This window comes from Neovison vison, chromosome 12, assembly GCF_020171115.1.
Source record: "Neovison vison isolate M4711 chromosome 12, ASM_NN_V1, whole genome shotgun sequence".
Taxonomy (NCBI): domain Eukaryota; kingdom Metazoa; phylum Chordata; class Mammalia; order Carnivora; family Mustelidae; genus Neogale; species Neogale vison.
Window position 1 is genome coordinate 95,419,291 of NC_058102.1, and position 23,042 is coordinate 95,442,332.

Here is a 23,042-nt window from a genome sequence, read left to right on the forward strand (position 1 = left end):
TATCACTCAGAATAAGGTGTTACAAGATCGTCAAGTAAACTGAACGAGAAGTCATGTTTTGCATCCTCTGTATACTGTACAGTTTAAAAAGCATTTTCACATCAGTTATCTCCTGTGGTCCTTGCAACAGGCCTAGAGGGTAGTCAGGGCGAGTATCGAGGTCCCCTCGTCGCTCAGCCCCCGCGGAAGAGGGGCCTTGTACAAGTTCATACGGAGTTTAGCCTAGAGTTCTCTCCGTGACACGCTCCTTCTCTCTTGACACATCCGCTCCTTCAACAGCACGTACTGAACTCCAGGATGAGGTCAGGATGACAGACTAACCCGGTCCCAACGCCATACCCCCTTATACACCGTCTCCGGGGAGCGGGAAGCCCATCAACGCCGTTCGGGAGAGAACACCTCGGGTCGGCGGTGCAGAACACCCCCGAAGGCGCGTGTGCAGCCGCGGCGGACGGCGTCGGGCGTGAGCGGGGGACCGTCCCGACCGAGGGCAGGGGGCTGCCGTCGCGCACCCAGGCGAGCTGCTCGCGCGGCCCAGTGGCCGGGCGGCGGCGCCCCACCGCAACCCCGCGCCATCCCCCGGCTCCGGGCCGCGCGTCTCTCCCGGCGGCTCGGCCCGCGGCTCGGCGCCGCCCGCTCCTCCTTAACCCGCGCCGGGAGGCGGTGGCGGCGGCGGCCGGGCGGGCGGGGGAGGGGGAGGGGCGTGGAGCGCGGCGCGGAGGCCGGGGAGGAGCCGGGGCCTGCAGCGGAGCCGAGCCGAGCCCGAGCCCGAGCCGAGCCCTGACACTGTCCGTCCGCCTTGTGGCTCCCCCGGAGCCCGGACTGGCCGGAGCCCGAGAGGTGGCAGCGCCGGGGGCCTCACGCGCCGAAGGGAGCGGACCGGACGGGACGGGACTAGAGGAGGCGCTGGCCACAGTAGCCAGGGACCGGAGTCGGCAGCCGCGGCCTCCCGGACCCTGCTGCCCAGGCCAGCTCAGGGAGAGCGGGGAGTAGGAAAACCCCACCCTCGGGGGCACCCCCGGAGCGGAGGCGGGCGCGGGGACGGGAGCAGCCTCTCTCGCCGCTGGAGCGGAGACCCTTACCGCCACTCGGGCGAGGGGAAGAAGAGACCCCTGTAGGGAAGAGGAAAACCCCCATCCTGGCCCGGGAATAGACCTCCAGAAGTAGAAAGGGGCGATCCTGCTAAAGGAAGCAGACAGCGTGAGCCCGCCCCAGCGTGCCTCCACCCCTCCAAACGCACACTCTCAGCAGTTCAGGACTTTTGAGGCTAAAGAAGGGGGGACATGCCTGTGGAGTAGGCGCCCTCCATCCTATCCAGTACTCACAGGGGAGAGGAGTCCTTACATTCAGAAGCAGAGGACATTCCAGGGAAAGAAGAGGAGCCGGCTTTCAGCCTTTCAGGAGAGGGGAAGGACTCTCCTCTCAACTTCCTTGTACCTAGACAGTGGAACAGGGCAGAGCCCCTCCGCTCAGATCTCCAGCAGACAGAAAGAGCCCTCCACTCCCGAAAGATCCAGTTTGGGGGGGAGGGGGACTCCCCCAAGGGGGAGGAGACAACTCCAGGTTCGGAGAGGCTCCTCCCCTCCTCCCCAGGGTTACAAGCAGGGTGTGGGGAGTGTGCCACCTTCCCCAGGTAGGACCTCCTTCTCCTCCGCCTCCTCCTCCCTCCGCTCCTCATCCTCAGGGGACCCAGTTCCCCCCGACCCCAGCTTGGGATGCTCAACCAAGTACAGGAAGAGCCATTGAGGATGAAACTCTTCATCTGCCTTTGAAGAGGGGAGTCCCTCCAGCCCCAAACTCCAGTACCAGGTGGTTCCCTCCCTTTGCTGGGGGAAGCTTGGAGACAGGTTAGTGCTTTCTTTAACCTCTCTGTCCTCTTTAGGTACTAGTGGGGGTAGGGGCTGAGATGGTGGCTCTTGGGTTTTATCACTGGGGAAGGTAGAGTAATAACTCAGAGAATCCTCTGGGGAGTGTGTTCTGAGGAAGCTCCTGGCTTCAGACTTACACCTTCTGCAGAGGCTCTGTGAAATGGATTTCTTAGTGTTTGAGGGTTCGATGGATGGGATTCCTTTGAGGTCCCTGGGGACACATAGGGTTTCATGCTGAGGGCAAAGGGGTATCAGCAAATGCCTGCATTTTCAGAACTGCATCCGTACTGTGTAATAAGGATGGACACATCCCAACCAGACTCCCAGAGCGCTCTCCATTCTTGGGCTTTTTTACCTCACTAAAGTGATCGTGGCATTTCATGGCCTACACTTGTCTAGGGCTTCCAGTGATACTACCTTGTCTTACCTTGTAAGCCTACTTCAGCTTCATGTCCACCAGAGCTGTTTTCTCCTACTCACTGTCTCCTTGACAAGAAAATCAGCCTGTCCCCACTCACCCTTCCTCTGACACCAGGAGGCCTCCTCTTGTGGCTTACCTATTCCTGGATGGAAGCATGGCTCTGTCAGTAAAATCCAAAGGGACAATGGAAATCCCCCCTTCCTAAGGCAAGAAGAGAGGATACAGGGGAACGCTAACTCCTGGGTTGAAGTTCTTCCCTAGTGCTGGTCCTGTACCACTGCCCTCATGTCCTGCACGGCTCCTGTCCACAGCTCCTGTCCTTCACTGACAGTTCCTCAGGGAAAAGCAGATCCTGGATAGGAAGAGAGGGGTGTTGCTGCTCAGCCTCCCTCCAGTCTTCCATCGAAATAAGTTGCCCCCTTCCCCCACCACCGGGAGATTTGACCTGTGATAAATCTCCTTTAAGAAAAGCACCTAATAGTTTAATCTTTTCCCTTCCCATTTCTTGTTTGGTTCTGTGTCTCTGGAATCTGGTATTTAAGTTTTCTTTCATGAGATATGGAGCAGGAATCATCAAAGCCCAGAATCATCAGAAAAGGCGGGAGAAGGGTGCCAGGAAATCCTTCTAGTGGATGCTGGGCGTTTAGCAGTGTGTCTTTCCACCTGGGACCACTAGCTGGGCCCCCGCTTTCCTGCCTCAAATTCTGTGTGCACCTCACAGCAAAACCAAGTGGGAGGCTTCATCTTACGTGGGTTTTTATGTTTCCTTCTTCTTTCTCTGTCTGGGCCTTGGTGGGCTGTGTGAGTCCCTACATACATCCACTTGGCCCTGGAGACTACCTGTTAGTGGTATATGAGGCAGGGGTATAATCCAGGTCCACACAGCTGTGCTAGAGAGCGGCGTATATATGTCTCTTAATTCAGGTGAATGGGGCTCCGACTCTGTTTCGAGTGGGTATGTGTGTGGGGACAGTTGCATCGCACTTTTCGGACTAAGCCTCCAATTACCCAGAATCCTGTGTTTTTGGTAGGCCTCTCGAAGCAGGTGCCCCTGCGGGAGGACATGGAGAGGTTGTTGGTAAGGCTGCCCTGCTGGGAGGAAGGCTCTGGCCTGCCCTGGCCAGTTGGGAACCCTCATGAATGGCTGCACAAGAGTCCTTTCTTGTGGTAAGGCTGCTCAGTGTTAGGCTGTGGCCACTTCTTCTAGAACTAGCGAGAGAGTTTTATTTCTGGTATCTCTGGTCTCAAAAGCATGAGGCTCCTTGGCTCTTACCTCTAGAACTCCCTCCCCCACTTTGTGAAAAGAGCCGACTCTAGTGTAATAGCAACCCATTTCTCCCAAAGTGCTTTCCCAGATGCTGGAATGCAACTTGTTGAGAGACTGAGAGGGAACTGTATCACAGTGGCTCCAGGTGGGCCCCCCCTCCTGCCCCCCAACAGTGCAACCGGCCTTACTAGGACGGAGTTTCCCTAATTCTCCTTGATTCTGTGGAATCTGCTGGAAGCAGATGGCTGTTGGGTTGGATTAACTATGCTTTAAAGAGTGGTGTTTTTCCAGATCATGTCTTATGGCTAGACCTGGTCCCTGCTGAAAAATAGAGATGATATCCCCTTGTTCCTTCATTTTTGAAGTCTGCGTGGTCCTGGAATTGGTCAGTAGTGGGGTGACCTTATCCCCAAAGTAAAAGGTGGAGTTTCTGACATCTCGAAAACTATTGCAAATTCAGTGCAGGTTTTGTAACATAAACCATGGCAGTCTTGCTGTTTTCAGTCTTAACCTCCATGGTCTGCTTTCTCATTTCCAATATTCTCTGTTTTGCCTCATTCAAAAATAATAATAGCTACACTTACCTAACACTTACTAAATGCCTTAAAAATATTAACTTGAGGGGCACCTGAGTGGCTCAGTGGGTTAAAGCCTCTGCCTTCAGCTCAGGTCATGATCCCAGGGTCCTGGGATTGAGCCCTACATCGGACTCTCAGCTCAGCGGGGAGCCTGCTTTCCCCTCTCTCTCTGCCTACTTGTGATCTCTGTCTGTCAAATAAATAAACAAAATCTTTAAAAAAAAATATTAACTTGAGGCAATCCTTACAACAACCCTGTGCAGGTGCAGTTATCATCTCTATTTTGTAGAGGAAGAAATGACAACACAGAGAGGTTAAGTAACTTGCCTGAGGTTGCACAGCCAGTAAGTAGTGGAGCCAGGATTGAAACCCAGGTGTCCTGACTGGTAATTGGTAATGTGGTAAACTCAGCCACTGCTCTTTTAGTGTTGGCATTCTGTCCAGAGCAGGAAGTTATCACTCCTTAATACCTGACCTTGGCACCATACAGAGAATAATTCCTGGCCTTTCAGATAAAGTGGGAAGAAAACCGTGCCTATTATTTTGGATTTTACACATCTCATCCAGGATCAGTCTTCCACACCAACAGAATGTCTTTCTGTTTTTCTCTGCCTTTCTCCTGGTACTGTAGTCTTCATTAGATGTCCTGTGGATGTGATGGAGCCTGCCCTTTGGCTGCCTTTCCCAGTTTCTATGGGTATTTCCTTTCAGTCTTCCAGCATGCAGAGAAGAATGTGGCCTGACTCAGGTTCTGCCCAAGCCCAGTGGCACAAGGCCCACCTGGAGAGAGAGGTCTGGGTAACTAGGTTGGTTGGACTAAGAAATGGAAGTAGCTCTTATTTGCCTTTCTAATATTAGCTCTGAACATTAGCCTCGTGCCATTATTTTGGGGAGCATGGAATGTGTGGCCGCCACAAGCTCATTAAGCTTCATTCACTTCCCTCCAGGGATGAAGCTTTGGCAGTGTTGATGACTTCATCCCTTTTATTGAAGGGGGAAACTGAGGCATCAAGACTTCAGCGAGCAAGGGGTGGCTAGGGACATTTAGTGAGTCAGTGTCAAGGCTGGGAATAGAATGGAGGGACCTCATCTCAGAAGTTCTGTGCACTGGACGGCCCTTCCAGAATGGGGAAGTGACAGGGGTGAGGAAGTGGGATGGGTTAAAGGAGAATGGTGCCAAAAGATCAGGAGGACCTTCTGCTGCAAGCTTCTTGTAGCTGGTAAGATTAGGATATATTTTGAGTGCTGGGTGGTATCTGGAGGGCTGACAGGGAGGGTGCTGGAGAAAGGTTAAATTTAACCTCTCTTAACCTGGTGCAGGGGTAAGGGTAGGGAAAAGCATGGAACAACTAGCAAAGGCTGGCAGTGCTTCCCTTTCTGGAATTCACAGCGACTGGCATGGGTTCTGTAAACCACTTGAAATCTACTCTCATGTCTGTGTCTTGTGTTGGGAGACTTTCAAAGGAAGGGTCCACGGAAGGCTTCTGTATTCATTTGAGGTTTCCTAGGGATCTTTAGCAGAAGATAATAGGGAATTCTTTTTTTTTTTTTAAGATTTTATTAATTTATTTGACAGAGAGAGATCACAAGTATGCAGAGAGGTAGGCAGAGAGAGAGGGGGACTTGATCCCAGGACTCCAAGATCATGACCTCAGCCGAAGGCGGAGGCCCAACCCACTGAGCCACCGGGCGCCCAATAATAGGGAATTCTTTATAGACCTCCCCTTCTGAGGAGGACCCAGGAAAACCCTGGTCACTGAGAACCTGCTTATTGTCACAATACTGTTCGGCTGGGATAACCCAGCTATAGGACCAATTCACTGCCCAAAGTGCCCTGCTTTACTCCAGATGCTGTGGCATTTTGATTCAGTAATGCGCTGGGAGGTTTGAGGCTTCCTGGAATGATTAGATGTCCCTATTAGCTTCCAGGTTTCCATGATATTATAAGGCAAGGTGGTGGTGGTGGGACTGTAAAAGAGGGTGGTGGGGAGAGAAGCTACCCATAAAGGGGAAACCCTTTCATGATACTATTTATAAACATAGCTTTTTTTTGTTTGTTTCTTTCTTTCTCTTGTCAAGCGATTCTTGGGTTTCAGTTGGGTCTCAAGCTGCTCAGGCCCTGAGGCATAAGGTGTTTCCCTCAGCCTTGTGGAGTGGGTGTGTTGCTGGGGAGGAGCAGGGTGCCGACTACTTGTGTGTACATGTAGAGGTTGTGTGGGTGGGGAATTTGGGGGAGAACACAGGGGTGAGAACACTGACCCTTAAGAGAAAGGGTAAATCTCAAGGGGAAGAGAGCCCCCGCTGTGGGCTACAGAGTGAGCTGACAGCTTGCAAGGTGTGTTGAAGGCAGGAGAGGGGGATAGGCAGTCGTACCTGGGATTGAGTTTTTAACGGCAAAGGATGTGGATTTGTGTATAGTCGAATCCATACCGCTCGTGCATTTTATCTAGGTGCGCATTTAGAAATTACATACGTGGGGCGCCTGGGTGGCTCAGTGGGTTAAGCCTCTGCCTTCGGCCGGGTCATGATCTCAGGGTCCTGGGATCGAGCCCCACGTCGGGCTCCCCGCTCAGTGGAGAGCCTGCTTTCCCCCCTCTCTCTGCCTGCCTTTCTGCCTACTTGTGATCCCTCTGTCAAATGAATAAATATTAAAAAAAAAAAAAAAAAAGAAATTACATACGCGGTGTGTTTCTGTCCCGGATTCTGAATTCTGAGGCTCGCTAGCCCTGGTGGGACCGTCAGCAGTGCCTCGAGAAGGAAATACTGGCTGGACTCTCCTCCCCGGGCTAGCAGGCACAAACCTGCCAAGCGGCAAGTGCTTAGGGGGTTGCTGGCATGGGCTCTCTGGGAGCGCCAAATGGCTACCAAGCGCTTCCTGCCAGCCTTTCTAGACCCTGCAGTAGCAGAGAGCACCCGGCGCTCTTCACCTCCCCCCACCAAGACGTCACTCTGGCTATACCGATCTGCCAGCGAGAGCGCCCAGGGGGTGTGGGTGGCGGCAGGGTGTGCAAACATCAGGCGTGGGCGGTTTGGCAGCGCCAGGAGTTTGCATGGAGGTGCAGCAAGCGTGCGTGCCTGGCTGGGAAGGAAGGAGAGAGGAGGAGGGCGGGAGAAGGGGAGCCAGCTCTTAGCCCCAGAGTGGCTATTTTTAGCTAGGCTATCTGATTGTTACGGTGTGCACACAGCTGGGTGTCCCCCACCTCCTGGCTCAGTGAAGCCCAGCGGGCTGGGAGGTGGGAGGTCCTTGCCGATGCCTTCTTCCTGGTGTTGGTGTCTGTGGGCGGGAGCCGGTCAGGGGCAGCTTTAAAGGTGTGAGGGCGGCTCTAACTCAGGATCTGTTACCTCTGTGTGTGACTTTGTGCTCTGCTGGTAATGTACATCGTATATCTCATTGTGATCTCTGGGTATGGGGGCCACTGTTTACATGTGTGTCTTGCCTCTGTCCTTTGCTGGTTGTCGTGGGTAATTTATGCTTGGAGTAAATTGAATATGCCTCATGTGCACATATATGGGATAAAAAGGTGAGGGGTCAAATTCACCCACTGTGAAACATCTGTAAAAGTGTTGGTGTGTGCTTCCTTGCTGTATATTTGTGTTTACTTGGACTGTTTTTCTTTACATGTTCACTTGTGCTGTCTCTGTATATAAAACAAGCATCACATATTTGGAGAGTAGACTTTGGCTGATTTTACCTGGTATATTAAGTTTTTAAAAAAATTATGTAGTTTAAAATATTATGTTGTAGGGCTCCACATAAGGAGGATTGAGGGGATACCTCAGTTGGGTGGGGGTCTGACTTCTTAGTGCCGAATGGAGAGTCCTGTTGGCTGTGTTCTACATTAAGATGTAAGACTGGTAAGTACCAGTCTGTCATCTAGTAGATGATTGGTGATATGTTGTCTGGGGGCTTTGGGAACACTTGGTTGAGGGCTGTTCTGCGATAGTCTTCCATGGGGATTACAGTGGGAAGAAACTCTACTTCCCTTAGAGCACTAACATTTGAATATTATTTGCCACTAGTAACCAGCCATCACACTCACCTGTTCTGGTTTCCTCTCCCCTTTGTTCTCTTTTCTGCAGAACCTAGAACTACTATGGCTTCTGACCTAGAGAGTAGCCTCACCTCCATAGACTGGCTCCCCCAGCTGACCCTTCGAGCTACCATCGAGAAGCTTGGGAGTGCCTCTCAGGCTGGGCCTCCAGGTGGCAGCCGCAAGTGTCCCCCAGGCTCACCCACAGATCCAAATGCCACCCTGAGCAAAGATGAGGCAGCAGTGCACCAGGATGGCAAGCCACGATACAGCTATGCCACCCTGATCACCTACGCCATCAACTCCTCTCCAGCCAAGAAGATGACCCTCAGTGAGATTTACCGCTGGATCTGTGATAACTTCCCCTATTACAAGAACGCTGGCATCGGTTGGAAGGTGGGAGGACTTCTGTAACCTGCGATTGTTTTTAGCCTTTGACAGCCTTTTTCTCTACTCTTTTTTGTTTCTTCCTCTAACCTGGTGCAGTTCACTCTGACCTGTTTCAGAGATGCGTGAACTTAAAATCTTATATCTCCCATCCCCTACTCTTTTTCAGAGTTGAACAACTTTCATAAGGTATATCAGGGAAACTCCAGTGATATCGAGCCACTAAGTGTAGTTATGAGGATGGCAGGATGCTGTTGCTCATCATACCCTCTTACCTTCTGAGTCTTCGAAAAGGAGATTCATTCATTTCACAAATACTTATTGCCACTCTACTATGTTCAAGTCACTGTGCAAGGGATGGCATTGCTTCTTCCTACCTAGAGGTAGGAGTCTCATCAGATTTCCAAAGCTTCATTACACGTAGTCCTCGTCTTCTGAAAAATTGTATACCAGTAACAATAACAATAATAGTAATAATGATAATAATAAGGTCCTTCACCAAGAGCTCATCCGCCAAGCAAGTAGTAAGAGGATAAGTTGTTTGGCTGGCAGTAAAGGAAGAAGGAAACTCTTCTTCCAAGCAAAGAAGGAAGACTGCTGTTCCCCATCTTTTGGAGCAGCAACTCCTTTGCCAGTTGTTGAGAAGGAGTGGGGATTTAATGTAGTTCTTTCACTCTGTAAATCACCGGTTGACATACAGATCAGATGATGAGCTGGAGACTACTGGAAGCGTTCAGCTTTTTCTCCATGACCCTGTCCCTGCTAGCTACCACAACACCCAGCCTCGGCCAGCACACAGCTGCAACATTCTTTTTTTCCTCCAAATGTAGCATTCCAGGGGGCTGTTGAGAGAACAAAGGTGACCTTGTGCCTTTGTTTTGTTTCAAATTTATATTTGCTTTTATTTATATAAACAGTCTTAAAGGGGAGATTAAAATAAATTAAGGCAGATATGTATCTGTCTTAATTTTTCAGATATATATATATATATATATAAAACCAGAAAGATTATATAGTTGTTGTTTTTTATATAGATACCAGAAGCACCTGGTAGTCAAGTTTATAGGCATTACCTCCCATCCATTTAATTTCTGCATTTTCTCATCTCAGGGCTCTTGTTATCTGCTAGGTAAGGTCCTCCATCAGTATAGTTAGGAGGTCCTAAGTTTGCCTGATACTTGAACTTTATGATATGTTATGTTCTTTTGTGTCCCTCTGTGCCCTATTGGAAAATTTTCTGCTTTACACCATGCTGAAGCCTAACTTGCTTCTCTGCTTCCCTAGAATTCAATTCGGCACAACCTTTCTCTCAACAAGTGTTTCCGGAAGGTGCCCAGACCTCGGGATGACCCCGGGAAGGTGAGACACTCCTGTAAGCATTGAAAGGAGGGGCAGGAAGGAGAGAGGAGTAGTTGACAGCCTAGAGTCCTGTGGCTGTTTTAATTACCCAGAAGAGGAAATCATGTTAATTAGAGAAGCAGCTTTATTTTTTCTCAAAGGAAGAGCTTGGCTATCATGCTTGTGGGCCCCTACTAGCATGAATGACTAAGAAAGATTGTGAAATTTTTTTTTTTTTAAGATTTATTTATTTATTTGTCAGAGAGAGAATGAAAGAGAGGGCATGAACAGGGGTAGCAGCAGGGAGAGGAGAAGTAGGCTCCCTGCTGAGCAAGGAGCCTGATGTGGGACTAGATCCCAAGACCCAGGGATCATGACCTAAGCCAAAGGCAGGAGACAACTGAGCCACTCAGCCATCCCTGAAATCCTTTTTTTAAATAGAATTATATATGGTAAAGTTGACTTTAATGCCCCCCCCTTTTTTTTTAAAGATTTTATTTATTTATTTGACAGAGAGAGATTACAAGTAGGCAGAGAAGCAGGCAGAGAGAGAGAGAGGAGGAAGCAGGCTCCCTGCTGAGCAGAGAGCCCGATGCGGGACTCGATCCCAGGACCCTGAGATCATGACCTGAGCCGAAGGCAGCAGCTTAACCCACTGAGCCACCCAGGCGCCCTAATGCCCCCTTTCTTATGTGTGGCCCTCTTTTTAGATGTGAAAGGTAGGCTAAATAACCTTTGTAAGGACTTTTCTCTACAAAAATCCCATGACTTTTATCTTCAAAAGGGAAAAGAGATAAATCAGTTTCTTCTTTCGAAAGATGTGGATGCTCGAGTTCAAGAGAGCCTTGTCACAGATCACACAGAAGGGGATGGTTGTGTGTGGGCATTTCCAGCTCTTTGAACGAGATACCAGAACAATCAAGGCCTGTGTTTGGACCACCAGTTATAGTTATGCCCCTGACATACTCATTGAACTTTTAGGACAAATTTACTCCTCAAAAATAGCCAGTACCCTCGGAACTCTGTGTGATTCTCCAGTTATTTTTCTTAATATAACATTTTTTTTTGGGGGGTGAAAATCCTCCCAACTATCTACTTTTCCAAAGGTGGGAATTTTCATATATAATGATTTTGTTTTCTGTGGGTTTGGGTTCTTCTTCCAGGGCTCTTACTGGACAATCGACACCTGCCCTGACATCTCCCGAAAGAGAAGACACCCTCCAGATGATGATGTAAGTCCCCACCTGAGCCAGCAGCTTGGGCCACATCCTGTCTTGTAGTTTTGGTCCTTTCCTGTGTTTGGGGCAAAGAGTGAGCTGAAACCATGGGTCTCAGGAGGATGTTTAGTTTCTGCTTCTAGATTTCTGTTCTTTCTCAACCCTCAGCTATCCCAAGACTCACCAGAACAGGAGGCAAGCAAGAGCCCACGGGGAGGCGTTCCTGGGGGTGGAGAAGCCTCACTGCCTTCCGAGGGGAATCCTCAGATGTCCCTTCAGAGCCCCACTTCTATCACAAGCTACAGCCAGGTAAGAAGTAGGGGTGTCAGGGTGCATGGGGACGGATGGATGGGTGGATAGGTCGTTGAACAGAGTCATAGATCTGCCAGTTGGAAATACTGTGTTATCTGTGATGTAGTAGGCAGATCAATTGGGAAAGAAGGAGAAAGCAGAAAAGGGAAGCTGAGAGAGAGAGAGAGAGAGATATGTAACAGAACTTTGAGAAAGATCAGGGGGATGAAAAGTAGTGAGAAGAGAAGAAGGGGAGCCCAAAAGGTTATGAGAATGGAAGATGAACGGAGCATGGGAAAATGGCTCGAGGCATATCACGGTAGGAATCAATGAGACAGACGGGGAAATGATGTTCATTCATTGAAAACTTAGGACAGGATGAAGACAAGCCAGAGAGCTTGGTTACCATGAAAGGCTCCTTTCCTGATGTAGCACATGGATTGAGTCTCTCTTACTCCTTTCTGCAGGGCACAGGATCTGTGGATGGTGGAGCGGTGGCAGCAGGGGCTCCTGGCCGAGAAGGTGTCGAGGGTCCTCCTCCCCTGTATAACACCAACCATGACTTCAAATTCTCCTACTCAGAGATCAATTTTCAGGACCTAAGCTGGTCCTTTCGCAACCTCTACAAATCCATGCTGGAGAAATCCTCTTCCTCGTCTCAGCATGGTGAGCTGCTGTTGGGATGAGGGCATGAACATACTTACACTCCTGGATCGGTGGTACATTCTCTTTCCCTTCTGTGTTACTTTTCACATGAGGAGAGGCTGATCACTGGTTAGGGGAAGCATCTCAAGAAACCAGAATTGTTTGGAGTCAAGCTCTTCTGGCTTAGTTTGGAGCTGTTTTGGAGCTGTTCTGAGAGGCAGGCTGGGTTATTAGCTTCAGAAAGTGAGTTCAAGTGCTCCCCCTTCTAGAACTAAGGGCAGTGACTTGATGGCTGCAAGCCCGTCATTTAGAAGATGGCCACTAGGGGACAGCAGTAGTTTGCTTTCCCTCAGAATCCTTTTCATTGTGAGACAATTTAATTTTTTAGCATATTTCTAGTTGCTTTAAAAAAAAAATTGTGCTCACTTCGGCAGCACATATATTTTAAAAAAGATTTATTTATTTATTTGAGAGAGTGAGCGAGTGGGAGAGGGGGTAGAGGGAGAAGATCTTCAAAAAGACTCCCCACTAAGTGCAGAGCCCACCCTGGGGCTCGATCTCATCACCCTGAGATCATGAGATCATGACCTGAGCTGAAATCAAGAGTCAGACACTCAACCAACTAAGCCACCCAGGCACCCCATGTTAATTTTTTTTTTTAAAGATTTTATTTATTTATTTGACAGAGAGAGATCACAAGCAGGCAGCGAGGCAGGCAGAGAGAGAGTGGGAAGCAGGCTCCCTGCTGAGCAGAGAGCCCGATGCGGGACTCGATCCCAGGACCCCGAGATCATGACCCAAGCCGAAGGCAGCGGCCCAACCCACTGAGCCACCCAGGCGCCCCCCCCATGTTAATTTTTGTTAGAAATCTCAAACAGATGCAAAAATAGAGAAAATAGTATAATAAACCCTTAGGTTTCCAACTTTTAAGATGGCCCAGTTTTAATACATGGCAATATTTTGTTCAGCTCGTTTCATTTACCACCCACTTTTTTTTTTTAATGGGAATAATTTAATGCAATTCCCAGATATGCTATCCCACCTATAGATACTACTTCATTGTGAAGTCTTAATGATAAAGACTTGGTTATCCACTGCCATTATTATTCTTAACACAGTCAATAATACTTCCTTAATATGAATTTATATTTGGTCCATACTCAAATTTCCTGTATTACTGTGTGAGAGTAAAGCTCATATTGGAAAGCTCCTTTGAGAGATCACCTGGTCCAGCCCTCTGCGACTCCTGTTTGTTTCTGTTTTTATTTATTTATTTAGATTTTATTTATTTATTTGACAAACAGAGCTCAAGCAGGGGGAGTGGCAAGCAGAGGGAGAGGGAGAAGCAGGCCCCCGCTGAGCAGGGAGCGGGATATGGGACTTGATCCCAGGACCTTGGGATCAGGACCCGAGCCAAAGAGAGATGCTTAACCACTGAGCCACCCAGGTGCCCCTTGTTTGTGGTTTTAAAGAAATTAGAGGTGGGGGTCGACTTCGGGTGAGGCATCAGAACCTCTTGCTCTGTGTAGTTGCCGTGTACAGGCCTCAGGGTTTGAACGGGATGATGAAAACTGATTAGAAGCCACCTTTCGGAAAATTTATATTAACTGCCGTGGATTTCTTCTTTTATATCTCGGGGGATTTAGAGCTGGAGTTGTGCTCTGAGATTGTAGCCTTTCCTTGAGTAAGGAATCCAGGTTAGATGATTGATTGATCAGAAGTGCGGAGCAGGGAGGGGCTGTCAGAGACAAAGTGAAAAATTAGAGTGAGTGAGGATTCAAGTGTTCACTCAGATTTCATGGTGGCTGAAAGCCCCTGCCCAGCCTCAGTCTCTAGTTCTTCCCTGCCCAATGTGTGCCAGAAATTCATCCATCCTTACTCTATGCCTCACCCAGCTCCGTTTGTTGGTGGTGAATCCAAGTTAGGTAGTAACAGCGACGAGTGTAGACACAGTAAGGAAGAAGAAAGAGTAGGTACCCAGTGGCTTTATTTTATTAGTAATTTACCTTTTATTTATTTATTTGAGAGAGAGAGAGCATGAGCAGGGGAGAGAGGGAGAAGTAGACTCCCCGCTGAGCAGGGAGCCTGAGGCAGGGCTCCATCCTAGGACCCTGGGATCATGACCGAGCCAAAGGCAGATGGTTAACAGACTGATCCACCCAGGCGCCCCTGTGATTTACTTTTAAAACTTCACCTGATTATCTGTCTGCTCTTGACACTGACTCCAGGCCTACCCCCAGATCCCTGAGGAATAGAATGAAAGGTACATGCTAACCTTTTTGCTAGAATTCGAGCTGTTGTCGCTCTGTGAAGGCCTTCCATCTGTCCCTTGTATCTATAGAGGTGGGGGAGCCATGGAGGGCAGAGGGAGCCCAGAGGATCGTGCCTTCTCAGGACACCCTTAAGTCTGGGGTTTCCGTCTGATGCCTCCCATCTCATCCCTGTGGAAGTCCTGTTCAGTGAAAAATGCATTGGGGTGTCGGTAGGCTTAGTCGGTTGAGCGCCTGACTTGGGGTTTTGGCTCAGGTCATAATCTCAGGGTTTTGGGATCAAATGCCCCACACGGTGCTCCATGCTCAGTGGGGAGTCGGCTTGAAGACTCTCTCTATCCCTCCCCCTGCTGGCAGTGCTGTCTCTCAAATAAATAAACCTTTAAAAAAAAGAAAGAAAAGAAAGAAAAATGCATACCCAATTCACTTGGCTGCCCCTTCCACCCTCCAGGCTTCTCGTCTCTCCTGGGGGACATGCCGCCCTCTAACAACTACTACATGTACCAGCAGCCGCCACCGCCCCAGCAGCAGCCGCCGCCGCAGCCACCCCCCCAGCAGTCGCAGGCACAGCCGGCTCCTGCCCAGGGCCCCTCCGCTGTAGGGGGTGCCCCTCCGCTGCACACCCCAAGCCCGGATGGGTGTACCCCACCCGGGGGGAAGCCAGCTGGGGCCGAAGGCTACGGGCCTCCCTCTGTGATGGCCATGCACCCACCCCCGCTGCAGCACGGGGGCTACCACCCGCATCAGCACCATCCCCACCCCCACCCTGCCCAGCAGCCACCACCGCCGGCTCAGCAGCAGGCACAGGGCCAGGCTCCAATCAACAGTACTGGCTTTGGTGAGTACGGAGGGTGTGGTGGGCTCTGGGAGGAGGGTGGGCCAGGTAGTTAACAGTGGGTCTCTAGCCTACCCCCCCCCCACCCCCAGCCCCAGCAGGAGCCCCTCTGAGCCCACGGGAAGTTGCCACTCAGAGCTCCCTGTTTTGGGATTCTTGGACCACCTGCGATTGCTTTACGGATTCTCCTGCCTGGGAGCTAGGCTGTCTCTCCCCAAAGCTATCCGCTTTACTAGTCCTCCATCTCCAGGGAGGGAGATTTTCAGATTATCCTGGTGATGTCATTGACAACCTTGCACATAGTCAGCCGGCTGCCACATCACTGTCTTTATTTTCCACCCTCACCGCCCCTTTATAGCCTTTCCTCCCGACTGGTGCTCCAACATCGACTCCTTAAAGGAAAGCTTTAAGATGGTGAATCGGCTCAACTGGTCCAGCATTGAGCAGTCACAGTTCTCAGGTGAGTGAGGAGAGGAAGATGACCAGAGGGGAGAGGAGGACATGGTGAGTGGGAAGCCTAGTAGAAACCAGCACCAGAAGGGGATGGTGAATTGAGCTTTGAGGAGGGAGGTTTCCATTGTTTTCCCTCCATATCTCACAAGGCAGACGATGCCAATGTTATTTGCAAATTAATTTTAATTAATTTTGCCTGAACTCACCCAAAATATGACCGTGTTTTATCCTACCCTGTTTTGTCCCTGGAGTGGGAAGGCTCTCAGGAATTCAGAAACTGGGACCACGATTTTGTAGTTTTGTCACTGTTTATGGGCTAATTCAATCACTCCCTTTGAAATTTTGTTTTCTTTACTAGCAAGATGGAAATTGTAACAAGAATTTAGGAAGGAACCAACAGAAGAAAAGTTGGAAAATGTAGAGCTCTAGGAGATGTCAGTTATTCTTGGCAATGAATCTAGTCCATAGTGTTGATTTGTGATGTGGTGGGAGCAGTGAGATGGGGGCGGATATGGTAGGGGCTTTGGGACCTCCACATAGGGTAGCCCTTCTTGCTTCTCTGTTTGTAGAACTGATGGAGAGTCTGCGACAGGCAGAGCAGAAGAACTGGAGCCTCGACCAGCATCACATTGCCAATCTGTGTGACTCTCTCAACCACTTCCTTACCCAGACTGGTCATGTGCCCCCCCAGGGGGCCTCCCACCGGCCACCAGCCTCTGCCCGTATTGCTGACTCCTGTGCCCTTACCAGTGGCAAACAAGAGCCAGCCATGAACCAAGGTAGTGAACCAAGCAAGTTACCAAGGAGGTGGAGGCTTTGACAAAAAGAGAGGGGGAGGAAAAGGGCAGAAGAGAATTGAGCAAAGTCATCTGATGAGCAGTGACCCAGACTGAGCAGCAGGTCTGGTTTGTCTGCTACGTTGACTGAACATCTAGTGCATCAGTCAAGTCCTGTACTGAAACTGTATGAGTCCCTTTTCCACCTTAATTTGGGAGATCAGAATTACTTATGAAAAGGGAGGAGAAGGTGCTCATTCCAGATGTGTGTGTCAGTAACCCCTACCCAGATCATATCAGATGGGGCTGTGATTCTCTACAGTTACACAATCTTCAGACCAGTGTAATGAGAGAGGTTCAATGATCATGTTTCTCTACTTGTCATCCTTTGACTAGCCATGATATTTCATAGTTCTAGGGACCATTAAGGTCCCTTTTTGCCCTAAGTGGTGAGGACTGATGGCTCCTCCAGAAAGCCTTTAAGCCTGCTGAAGCTATAGAACAGAGCAAGGAAGGGAGGAGACATCAAGGAGAGAAAGAGTACTTCTTTCCCCCTCTATATTGGGCCCTACTTCACTGAGTATAATGAAGTCTGCTCAAGTAACTCTTGTCTTGCTTTGGCAGTGAACTCTTATGTGCACCCACAAGCCCCCCACCTATACCCCGGCCCATCACCAATGTACCCAATTTCTACCCAGGATTCAGCAGGATACAATCGCCCAGGTAAGAGCCAGGAAGCTTGCTTCTCCCACAGCCCAACACTCTATACCCTGACAAGTTGTGTTTGCTTTCCTCTGGCTCTGAGCCTGCATTCTCTTCCCTCTTGCTCACCCCTGCTGGGAGTGTGTGAGCCTTCATGATTCCTAAGGCTGGAGGGTGGGCCCCTTGCTAGGGAGGTATATGTCATGCAAGACTAAAGAAGACTGATTTACTTTGAGCATAACTTGTGCCTGCAATAATAAAAGGGAGTAAAAGCAGGGGTGCCTGGGTGGCTTAGTCAGTTGAATGTCTGACTTTGGCTCAGGTCATGATCTTGGGGTCCTGGGGTCAAGCCCTACATCGGGCTCTGCGCTCAGCTGGGAGTCTGCTTCTCCCTCTCTGTCTGCCTCTCCCCCTGCTCATGCTCTTTCTCCCCCCCAGCCAAATGGATAAATAAAATCTTTTTTTTTTTTTTTAAAGATTTTATTTATTTATTTGACAGAGAGAGATCACAGGCAGGCAGAGAGAGAGAAGGAAGCAGGCTCCCTGCTGAGCAGAGAGCCCGATGCGGGACTCGATCCCAGGACCCCGAGATCATGACCTGAGCCGAAGGCAGCGGCTTAACCCACTGAGCCACCCAGGCGCCCCCGGATAAATAAAATCTTAAAAAAAAAAAAAAAAGACAGTAAAAGCATGCAAATAGACCAAAGATGTTGAACATTTATGTCCAACTTTGGAATCTAGATGGAAGGTATGGTTAGGCAGATACAATGAGCACGTTATACAGACATACCTGCTCTGTGCCCATGTATGTTTTCCTGTCACCTGACTCCTATATCAGGGGTCTGGTATTGAACTACCTCTGATGGGGGTGGAGGTAGACCCTAACTTGCCATAAATAATATAAAATGAACAGATCATTTGCTTTTAAATACATTTCAGAAAAATTGCTGTTATTATCCTGCCTAACCACAAGGGTTTCGAATTTTTTGGGTGACATCAGACTCTTTGTCCATATCTTCCTTATCCATGTAACACGTCTACAAATTTCTATACTGTGATTTCATATAATAGTACGTTGTGTATGTTTTTTTCATTACTACATGGTTTTCATAAGTATAATTCTTGGGGGCTGCATAGTGTTAAATTGCCATGTGCCCTCTGTTTACTCTGGTTTATTTCCTGGACCCACTAGAGTGGCACTAGCAACGGAAACAACTCTGGGCTGATAAGGAGCATAGTTTCACCAGCCCTTCCTCGTGGTCATATGCAGGGCTGAGCACTGCCTATCTAGATGGATAGAATAACTTCCCATCCACTCTCCTTTTAATTTCTTTGTCTCTTCCTGACAGCACACCATATGGTCCCTCGGCCACCGGTCCCCCCTCCGGGTACCAACGAGGAGATCCCTGATGACTTCGACTGGGACTTGATCACTTAGGGCCTCATGGAGCGTGGCCATGAGCCCAAGCCTGGGTGGCGAAAAGTCTGGCAGTGGGGCAGGAGCAGCCCCAGCCCATCCCTTCCTCCTTGCTGTATATACTTATATATCCTCTTTTTTCTTGCTCTGTCAGAAAAGCCACCACAAGATGCTGCCGAAGATAACCCCTCTCTTTCCTGCCTCCTTCTTCCTCTTCCCTCTTGTTTTTTTCCGAATTCTTTTATTATTATTCTTATTATGGTATTATTATTATTATTGTTATTATTATTATTGGTTATATGCTGTCCCCAGTCTTCTGCCCTCCTTCACAGACCGTGTCTGTCCCTTGCTAATTTAAAATCATCTGGCCAGAAGGTGAGGCCTTGGTGGCTGCAGAGAAAGGTTTCAAATTTTGATTTACCTTTCTCTTTGAGAAACTCAATGCTCAGCTCACCTTCCGACCCTAAATTGTTTTCTGTTCCTGTCAGTTCAGTCTAGTACTAGAGAAGCCACATTCTCAAGTAAAAAGGGATCTAGAACACCGATGGGCAGCCATGAATTTGCAGGTTTTACTCAATGGTGCTAATTTTGTCCTCTGAGCTCTTCCTTGTCCCTTATATCTTCGATCCTTACTTCTCCCGATCCTCACTTCCCATCTAGGGTAAGCATGATGGTGGTGGTGCAGAAGGGTGACCATTAAATCCTAGAAGAATAAGACTTATGGGTTGGGTGGGGTCAAGCAGTGTAGAGGGGTGATGGAATATAAAACAGTCGGTTTCTATATGCTACTAGAAACTTCCATGGGCTTGTTCCCAGCCCTTAGTCTATTGGAGATAGAGTTGGTCTTGCTTCTGTGGTAGGGATGAGGATACCTGTTCAGTGTAGGTTCAGCTTTTAGGAGATGGTTTCAGTTTAACCCTTTTGGGTTTTTAAACATAGTTTTCTCTGGAAATTAACTGTGGCTCATATTTGCATTTACAAATTATTTCTTCAGTCCCCCTTCCCCATTCAGCAAATACTATTTTGTCCTCTTTCAGTTGCTGGCTCAACTCTTCCTCCCCTTTTATCTTCTTGCCCCCATTTTCTGGAACCCTCAAGAAAGAAAAGTAAGCCATTATCACTCTTTCAGTTTCATCATGTCCTAGGACAAGATGGGAACCTCTTTCCCACTGATCATAGCAGAACCAAACCTACAGCGTTGGTGGTAGGGGCGTGGGGAAAGGGAAAAGGAGCTGGCATACGCATAGGTAGGGAATATTTCAATTATTTAATTATGTCAGCAAATGCTTCTCTTGGAATCCAAATCACTGGGGCTGAAGCTTTTGCCATTTGACTTTCAAGGGGTGAAGGAAATTGGTAGAGGGGATTAAATAATCTAGAGAGGAGAGTTTGTGAGGGCCAAGGGAGACCCCCCAGAAAAAGAAAAAAGGTATAGGGACAACTTCTATCCTTTAATGAGAAATGGCCATGAGTTACTGCTGCCAAGTATTTAGTGTGTTTCACATTCATTGTTGAATACTAGTTACGAGAGGGAAGAGCAATTTTACTTCTGTTTTTATTTCACTGAATGTTCACTTTCCGAAAGCTGCAGGACAAATGTAAGGAACAGACAAGGCCACTCTCTCTCTGATTTCTGCTTCTTGTTCGTATTCTTTTATTTACCCATGACTTCCAGGAGATCTAGCTTTCCACTCTTCTGCTTTTCCCTCACCCACCCCTTTCTTTCTTTGTAAGGGGGTTATATATGAGAGTTTGTTGAAGAAGGCTGAAGCATACGGGCAAGAAAGGGCGGTTAACTAAAGAGCACTTTATTTTCTGTGAAGTTCTTTGTAAGAAATGGGGATATGAGTGGCTTGAATCCCCCGTTTTTGGGCAGTCTATGGGGTTGAAGTATGACACAATATTTCCCATTGGGGAAAGGAGAATTTCTCTTAGAGGGTGGCAAAATGCCTTTGCCCTGTGTCCTTGTTCTAGGCATCTCTTTCGAATTCCTTCCAATCAAGGTGCCTCCTATATACACAACTTCCCATCTGTTCTCCTGTTCTCCCCAAGATTCCCCCCTTTACAAATGATTATTTCTCTTTTCTAAACCCCCTTTCTACTCGGATCCACACAGGATTTACGAGGGTAGACGAAATTGTACATGTAAATGTCCCTTGTTTATAATTCATCTGTGTCTTCTGAAAATTAGTCTCATGAAGACTCTGGTGGGCAGCCAGACTAACTAAAGTTTGGGACTAGGGATGGAGACTGGCCATCAAGCCTCCTGGGATTTTAGCTCCCTTCCATTGAACTCAGCCTTGCTAGATGGCACAGGACAAAACTTACACTCTTTGGGTCTGTTTCCTCTCCCCTCCATGAAATGGAAAGAATACTACTTTTTCTTGTTGGTCTAGCATTGCTGGGCTCAAAGTATAGTCATTGTCGTATTGAGTGATGTGTGCAAAAGTGCAGGCGCTCCTGCCTCCAGGAGGAGATGAGGGAGAAATGGGAGGAGAGGGACAGATGGAGCGGTCACGTGGTATAGATCCACTCATCCTCACTTTCCTCTCTTCGACCCCCGGTTTCTGGTTTGGTGAGTCCTTCATACCACCTGTAGTGCTTTGCATTGGTGCAGGCCGGCAAGGGGGTGTATGATCTCACAAGTTGTTGTGTTTTGCATGCTTTCTTAATAAAAAAAAAAAAAAAAGGAAGAATGTTTATGGTTTAATCTTACTGGTGCTGGTCTCAGATTTCTTTTTGCCAGGGTAGGAAGGCAGGAAGGGGGAAGCATTTGTCTTCAGCTGGCTTTGTACCCTTTCCCTGCCTCCCACCTCTGGGTCCAATCAGTTGATCTTGGAATTGTTTTGTAAGATTGCTGGGAAAGAAGAATTAAAAAACATGCATTTAACATTGCTCCCCCCTCCAAATGCTATTAAATATAGTGAAATATTGTTGGGAGAGGCAGTCACCCCTTATAGCTCGGTGTGTGGACTAGGCCACCTTGCCTGTGTTCTGGGATATTTCAAAGATCAGAGATACTACAATTTTGGGAGGAGTTGGATCTCCATCTGGGACTTCCTGGCAAATACTCACAGGTACTTAGCAGAGTTTTTCATAAGAAATGAGGGAATTCCAATCGTAAGATTTTGTTTTCCGAATACATTTCCCAGGGATGGAACTCTCAAAGGGAATCCAGAAATAGCAACTGTGGAATCTTATAACTATGTCATCACCCCAGTATCCTGTACAGTAAATGCAGAAGTCTGGGACTTACATCCGGGTCTTGTAAGATGCATTGGGACTTCCAGGATCCTAGCTAATTGCCATTATAGCAAGCCTCCAGCTGCCTACTATGATTTGCTGTATGTATAGAGATTATGACATATTCTGAGTATCAAACAGTTAAGAGGATCCATGAATTCCAGTCTCACAAGGAACCACAAGCAAGCAAGCATTTATTCATATCAAATACATAAGAAGATTACATTGGAAGGCGGCATTGCAAATCTTACATCATGTCACACATTGTTACCTCACACCTGAACGACTTCTCAGTGATTTGCAATTTTTCTGCATAGCACGTTATTACTTATTTGTAGTCCAGAGCCTCACCCCAATCACTGAACAAATAACAGTGCCTTGCAAGTCTAAAACATCTCATTTTCTCTTTTTTTTAGACTAAATAATTATATTTCACCCAGGGGAGGCTATATTACAGTACAAAAACCCTGAGATTTTAGAAGTTTAACACAATAAAGTTTAAATACACAGACAAATGAGAAGGTGATAGGGTTAAGTAACTTTTTTTTTTTTTTTTGAATGAAAGAATGGAAGGAAAGCTGTATGTGAGGTTGGGATGGATCCACAGAGCAGAAGAAAGTGTGGTCAGGAGCCAACTGAAGTATGGTGATTAATGAATATTAGGATGATGATAAGTAAAAAGTATGAATGTGGATAAAATTCATCTTTCAAGACAAGAAGTGATGTTATCGTGTATATGAAAACTAGCTGCATGAGCACATGATTGTCATGGTAAATATCAGAAGAAATGTCTAAAATTGTTGCAAGTGTTATTTCTGGGAGATGGGAGTGGGAGGAGGGATTGGCTGGGCAGAGAGGGGCAAGAAACTTTATATTTCATTATAAGCCTTGGGTTCTCTTTAAATTATGTGCATCTATTACTTTGGGAAAGATAAAAATTCATTTCAAAAACCCAAAGATATACCTGGTGAATGATACACAAGCGTAGCCGTGCTTTGCGAAGTTTGATGGTATTCCTGGAGGGTAGTCAGTCACTGTGCAGGGCATTCAAGGGTCACTGTTCCATCCTCCACCCTCCTCCTTTTCTCACTGGAAATGAGTTTCTCAGGGAATATTAGTTTCAAGCAAGAGGAGGGGAGCAATTTGAATCTTAAGAAAGAAATTAGAGGTTATTAGGTGCACAAAGTCTAATACAGAAGATTTAGAGGCAGGGGAGAAATAAGGGAATAAAGGAGGTTAAGAAGGAATGGAAGAGAGATGGTTCTATCAATAGGCAGACTAAGTAAACAAATAGAAAACTCCC

General features: G+C 48.0%; 1 protein-coding gene across 2 annotated transcripts; it reads left to right on the forward strand.

Annotated features, from left to right (window-relative positions):
- Nucleotides 1-782: 782 nt before the first annotated feature.
- On the forward strand, nt 783-21,189 carry FOXJ2 (forkhead box J2). 2 transcript variants are annotated; one of them, XM_044227076.1, is made up of 11 exons: nt 783-1,847; nt 8,215-8,561; nt 9,837-9,911; nt 11,054-11,122; nt 11,276-11,416; nt 11,866-12,064; nt 14,765-15,151; nt 15,507-15,608; nt 16,171-16,380; nt 17,002-17,100; nt 18,429-21,189. In XM_044227076.1, the coding sequence occupies exons 2-11, from the start codon at nt 8,229-8,231 to the stop codon at nt 18,515-18,517; spliced, it is 1,704 nt and encodes a 567-aa protein (XP_044083011.1). In that variant the 5' UTR covers nt 783-1,847; nt 8,215-8,228; the 3' UTR covers nt 18,518-21,189. The 2 variants fall into 2 exon arrangements, with proteins under 2 accessions (XP_044083011.1, XP_044083012.1); XM_044227077.1 differs by lacking the exon at nt 783-1,847 and adding an exon at nt 8,722-8,935 and having other exon boundaries at nt 8,497-8,561.
- The last annotated feature ends 1,853 nt before the right edge of the window (nt 21,190-23,042 follow it).

Excerpts from the sequence above, each read along its gene's own strand:
- FOXJ2 (XM_044227076.1), top strand. The coding sequence starts at position 8,229 with ATGGCTTCTGACCTAGAGAGTAGCCTCACCTCCATAGACTGGCTCCCC. Across the intron at positions 11,123-11,275 it reads GACACCCTCCAGATGATGAT|CTATCCCAAGACTCACCAGA; the intron begins GTAAGTCCCCAC and ends CTCAACCCTCAG. Across the intron at positions 11,417-11,865 it reads CTATCACAAGCTACAGCCAG|GGCACAGGATCTGTGGATGG; the intron begins GTAAGAAGTAGG and ends TCCTTTCTGCAG.